General features: G+C 58.7%; 1 protein-coding gene across 1 annotated transcript in view; it reads right to left on the bottom strand.

The window, feature by feature from the left end:
- Positions 1-359: 359 nt before the first annotated feature.
- Positions 360-6,000, bottom strand: part of LOC134007816 (arf-GAP with GTPase, ANK repeat and PH domain-containing protein 1-like) — a 74,577-nt gene continuing 68,936 nt past the window's right edge. Inside the window, 2 exon segments of the mRNA XM_062447512.1 lie at positions 360-951; positions 1,246-1,501. Coding sequence (XP_062303496.1) covers positions 742-951; positions 1,246-1,501 — 466 coding nt within the window. The 3' untranslated portion in view covers positions 360-741.

Genomic DNA, 6,000 nt, shown 5'->3' with positions numbered 1-6,000 from the left:
GGACGGGGTCCCTGGCCCCTCCCACAGGTCCCAGCTAGCAGGGCGCTGGGGTAGGAACCCCCACCCAGAAGGCTCTGACTAACATGCAGGCAGGAAGTGAGCTAGCGGAGGAGGGGCGGGGCTTAACCCGGATGCAGAACTTCAACAATGCTTTCATACAGGAAAAACGGCCATGTGAGGGACTGGATAACCTGGACCAATGCTGTCTCAGGATCCTAGAGGTGTGTGTATATGCAGGTGTGTGTGTGTGTGTGAGAGAGAGAGAGAGAGAGAGAGAGAGAGAGAGAGAGAGAGAGAGAGAGAGAGAGAGAGAGAGAGAGAGAGAGAGAGAGAGAGAGAGAGAGAGAGAGAGAGAAGGAAGGATGGGAGAATTACCACTGAAGAGTCATTACCATCATCTACAATTTCAACAAGAGCGTGTGAGCGACTAGTGGTTTAGGAGGAGGTCCAGGGTTCAAGAGGTAAGGGGGGGGGGGGGCTAGCTAAAGGTATAACAACAGGAGTGCAGAAGTAGTGGTTCCCAAAATTGTTCATCCATGTCTCCCAAACCGTCGGGCTTTCAAAGTCTCACTTTCGAAACGAGTCACACGTTTAGGGAGTAGGGCGTGCGGTTTCCCCCCCTCCTCCCTTTTCTAGCACGCGTGGCTACGGCGGTGTGTGTTTTTCTAGGTCTTTCCGTCCGGGGAGGCACTGTGGGGGTGCAGTACCGGGGCGGGGGAGGGGGGCGGGCGGGGGGCGCTGTCATATCAGCGCGGCGCTGCCCGTGCTGCTGCAGCTGTTGTTGCGGTTGGTGTTGCGCCGCGACAGGTTGGGCGTGGCCATGAGGGGGAAGCGCTCGTCGGGGCAGCCGTACTGCAGCAGCGTGTCCACGCACTCCTGGCTGCTGGCCTGCCTCGCGTACGCCAGCGCGCTGTTGCCGTGGGCGTCCCGCGCCATGATGTCCACTCCGTACTAAAGACGCCAGCGAGAGAGGGGAGGGGGGAGGGAGGGAGGGATGAAGGTAGAGGAGGATTGGAAAGAAAGAAAGGGTAAGAGTGGGAGACGGGGACAAGGATGAGGAAAAATAACAACACAAAAAGAACACAAGTCTCCGTTAGCCACAAACCAACGGCAACCCCCAAACATCCCCAAACATCGAGCGGCGACCTCGACACAGGGGTCTGCGGTCGGGGGGGATACACGGTGGCCCCGACTTTCACTCCCTGAACAGACTAAGTCGAAGGAACAAAATGCGCCGGCCCTCACCCAGATGAGCAGCTGCGTGACGACCACGCTGCCCTTGCGGCAGGCCAGGTGCAGGGCGGTGCGCCCGTCGCCCTCGCCGCACGTCTCGTTCACCTGCTCCCGGGTGCCGTGGGCCAGCAGGAGCACCACGGCGCGCAGGTCCTCCTCCGCCGTGGCCCGCAGCAGCTGCTGCCCCAGAGACAGCTCCGAGGGCCCCAGCGACGCCAGGAACACGCGCTGCTCGTATTTGGCCCGGATCCAGCGCTCGCGCTCCTCCCTGCAGGGAGAGGGGGAGGGAGAGAGAGGTCAGACACAGAGAGAGAACGTTAGAGAGAGAGAGAGAGGTTAGACACAGAGAGAGAACGTTAGAGAGAGAGAGAGAGGTCAGACACAGAGAGAGAACGTTAGAGAGAGAGCGAGAACGTTAGAGAGAGAGAGAGACAGAGAGAGAGACAGAGAGAGAACGTTAGAAAGAGAGAGAGACAGAGAGAGAGACAGAGAGGTCAGACACAGAGAGAGAACGTTAGAGAGAGAGCGAGAACGTTAGAGAGAGAGAGAGACAGAGAGAGAGACAGAGAGAGAACGTTAGAGAGAGAGAGAGACAGAGAGAGAGACAGAGAGGTCAGACACAGAGAGAGAACGTTAGAGAGAGAGCGAGAACGTTAGAGAGAGAGAGAGACAGAGAGAGAGACAGAGAGGTCAGACACAGAGAGAACGTTAGAGAGAGAGAGAGACAGAGAGAGAGACAGAGAGGTCAGACAGGTGTCTGCAGGGTGATCAGGGGAGCCACTCAGTGGTTCTCCGTCACGGCAGACGGACAGGCAGGTCATAAGGTCGCTGGACAGAAGCCCTCTCTCCCAGAGGGAAGAAAAGGAGGAGAGCAGGCGAGAGAGAGAGAGAGAGAGCGAGAGAGAGCGAGAGGTACAGCAAGAGAAAGACAGACATCCTGGATGAAGAGAATGGTCTGAACGGTACTCCATCTAATCCAGTGATGTGATAGCGCTAATCTCTTCCCTAATCCCTGGCGTGTAAATAGCGGCATTCAGTCCTCAGGGGGATTAGTTGTGGCTCAGCCCTCCTGTAAGGGCCCTGGTGGAGCAGGAATGGACCTGGGGGGAGAGGTTGGGGGGGGGCAGTAGGGGGTTCTGGGTGGGGTACTAGGATATTGAGCTGTCCCCCCTTCCTTCCCCAAAGACAACAGCTCCACCTCAGGGGGTTCCTCACGTCCCAGGAAATGGACGGGGGGGGGGGGGGGGCGTCGTGGTTCACACCGGTGGACACTTCCTCCTTTAATGACCTTGTGTGTGTGTGTGTGTGAGAGAATATATGTGTGTGTGTGTGTGTGGAGTGTGCACGTGCGGGCGGGTGGGAATGTTTGTAGGCCCGAGGATGGTAAATGGTCTGACACACACACACACACACACACACCCCAGGAGAGACAGTGGAGAGAGATGGGGCAGGGAGGGAGGGGCGCGTGTACCACCGTGTATCACCAGTGAAAAAGATATGCCAGCCTTGCACACAGGCGTCCAACACTGAAAGACACACGGCACATTTGGCCCCCCGAGCAGCCCACACAGCCGGGGCCCAGAGCCCCTGTCTGGGAGAGCTGGCTGGACGGACAGAGGTGACAGATGGGACCCTGGGGGAGGGGGGAGGGGGGGAGTCCAACCTCCCCAGGCCCACTGGCGGAAGTGATTCCAGACCGGTCCGTGCAGGCTCCCTGTGGTCGCCCTGACTGGGGAGATAAGCCTTTTATCAGAGTGGCAGCGACGAATCAAAGTAGATCATCGATGGCCGCGGGGATCGATGGTCTGGAGACATCATTCTTAATCAACGCTGGAACACCAGGAGACGGTTTTGACTCCCCCATACATCCCCCCCCCCCCCCCGCCACCCGCTCCCAAAAGATTTCCTGTCCTGGAGCGCTAAGGCTCGGTTTAGCACTGAGGGTCTTCACTCAACACACACACACACACACACAGACACACGTACGTACACACACATGTACACAGCACCTAGCCAAACCTGGAGGTTTTAGGACACTTCTAAATACAGCGCCGTGGAGAAGGACAGAGAGGAAGGAGATGAGACGTGAAGGGAGGGAGGGAGGGAGGGAGGGAGGGAGGAAGGAAGGAAGGAGGGAGGGAGGGAGGGAGGGAGGGAGGGAGGGAGGGAGGGAGGGAGGGAGGGAGGGAGGGAGGGAGGGAGGAAGGAAGGAAGGAGGGAGGGAGGGAGGGAGGGAGGGAGGGAGGGAGGGAGGGAGGGAGGGAGGGAGGGAGGGAGGGAGGGAGGGAGGGAGGGAGGGAGGGAGGGAGGGAGGGAGGAAGGAAGGAAGGAAGGAAGGAAGGAAGGAGGGAGGGAGGGAGGGAGGGAGGGAGGGGAGGGAGGGAGGGAGGGAGAAGTGTGTTGGAACAGCGTGGGATACCGGCACATTCCACACAACTGTCTCGGAGGTGAAGGTGGTTTGTGTGTGTAAGTGTGTGTGTGTGTGTGAGAGCATGGCCTTTAGGTATAAACGTCAACCCTTGATCACAGTGGGGGTGGGGTGGGGGGTGCAGAGGGTGGTGATATCGGTGTGTGTGTGTGCGTGTAGGGGGGAGGGGGCTAGCTGCACGGAATGTCCCCAGCCTTCCTTCCTGTCCATCCCAGGGAGAGAGTAGGGAGGCTGGTCACATGTCTGCGGCCCACAGCCCCTGAACAAAAGCCCTGGGTGTGTTTGTGTGTGTACTGTGTGTGTGTGTGTGTGTGTGTTTGGGGGTGGGGGTGCTCGGCAGGGGCACTGCCCCACTGTCTCTGTGTCCTGGAGGAAATGGAGAGCACTCCACTGCTCCCCTGCCCAGGGCATGCATGCCTTCCCCCGCCTCTGGAGTTGCTATGGGCCAGGAGGAGCCACACACACACACACACACACATGTACACACACACACACGCGGTGAGGCTGAGGTGGTGAGGCGAGGCGGTGGTGTCAATGGTGGCAGACACAGAGTCGGGCTGCCATGACGACACAGCACACGGCAGCGTAAGGGAGAAAATCACAAACACACACACACACATGCAGCATGCACACACACACACACACACACACATGCAGCATGCAGACACACACACACTCACACATGCAGCATGCACACACAAACAAGACACACACGCACAGAGCGAGAAAGAAAATACAAAACTAAAAACCCTTCATTTCTCCGCTGACACACGTGCAGTGGGTGACAAAAAGGCTTTGGTAGCGCCAAGAAGCATCATGAAATCATTATCATGTCATTGAAGTCTAGGAAATACACACACTGGGTAAGTAGAGGGTAATGCCACTAATTGGCAACGCAGCACAGCTTTCCTATGATAACTGGGGAGTGTGTGTATATTCATAAGTGTGTGTGCAGTGTGTGTGTGTGTGTGTGCCTGGGGGGATCTCCCTCCTCCCTAAAAGAGGTACCTGTCTGAAACCTCCTGGCTCGCTGGTACAGTGTCTGTCTCGGTTGTTATCACATTCCATTAGAGAGCGCCGTGGTGCCCCGTCACTCTCTGAGAGATCAGCACACACAGCCTCTTCTGAGAGGGGCACTGACAGGACAACACACACACACACACACACGTACGTACACACCACCTACAGCAAATACTTACAAGAGAAAACAAAGAGGGGGGTGTGGGGGGGGGGGGTGGTGTGAATAATAATCACAGTAGGCAGCATTCTTAGCTAGACTAATTTAACACTACAGATCGTGGCAGCCAGGGCTCTCTACATGTCCTAATGCAATGAGCCTTGCATGTGAAATGCCCTGGCTGCCGGCACACACACACACACACACACACACACACACACACACACACACACACACACACACACACACACACACACACACACACACACACACACACACACACACACACACACACACACACACACACACACACACACACACACACACACACACACACACACACACACAAACAGCAGCAGTTCAATGTTTCCCATTAGGGCACTCATGTGAGATGACAATAAAGCATTAAAACGGTGCTTTCCTACGATGATAACGACCCTCGCTAAACACATCAAGACAGACTAGCTCCCCGGTCCTCCCCAGCCCTCCCCAGCTCCCCGGTCCTCCCCAGCTCCCCAGCCCTCCCCAGCCCTCCCCAGCTCCCCGGTCCTCCCCAGCCCTCCGGTCCTCCCCAGCTCCCCGGTCCTCCCCAGCTCCCCGGTCCTCCCCAGCTCCCCAGCCCTCCCCAGCTCCCCGGTCCTCCCCAGCCCTCCGGTCCTCCCCAGCTCCCCGGTCCTCCCCAGCCCTCCGGTCCTCCCCAGCTCCCCGGTCCTCCCCAGCTCCCCGGTCCTCCCCAGCCCTCCGGTCCTCCCCAGCTCCCCGGTCCTCCCCAGCTCCCCGGTCCTCCCCAGCTCCCCGGTCCTCCCCAGCTCCCCGGTCCTCCCCAGCTCCCCGGTCCTCCCCAGCTCCCCGGTCCTCCCCAGCTCCCCGGTCCTCCCCAGCTCCCCGGTCCTCCCCAGCTCCGGCCCTCCCCAGGCAGTCAGGCCGCGCTCGCCGCCCCGCTAGACCCCTGCGTGCGACCGTCATCGACGGCCGATGACTGACAGCTTCATTTGCTGGGGTTTAGGTTTCTCGCCGAGCCAATAAACACTCGCCGAGCGGGGAGAGAGCCAGGAAGGGGGGGAGGAATGCGCTTGTTTTGGGGTCACCCAGGGATAAGTGGCAGGGCTGGTGTCGACCTCTGTCATCTGGAGCCAAAGCCGGGAGGATGGCTGTGATTTCC

The sequence above is a fragment of the Osmerus eperlanus genome, chromosome 21 (assembly GCF_963692335.1).
Source record: "Osmerus eperlanus chromosome 21, fOsmEpe2.1, whole genome shotgun sequence".
Lineage (NCBI taxonomy): Eukaryota > Metazoa > Chordata > Actinopteri > Osmeriformes > Osmeridae > Osmerus > Osmerus eperlanus.
The sequence above is the reverse complement of the archived record's forward strand: the minus strand, read 5'-3'. Positions and strand labels throughout refer to the sequence as shown.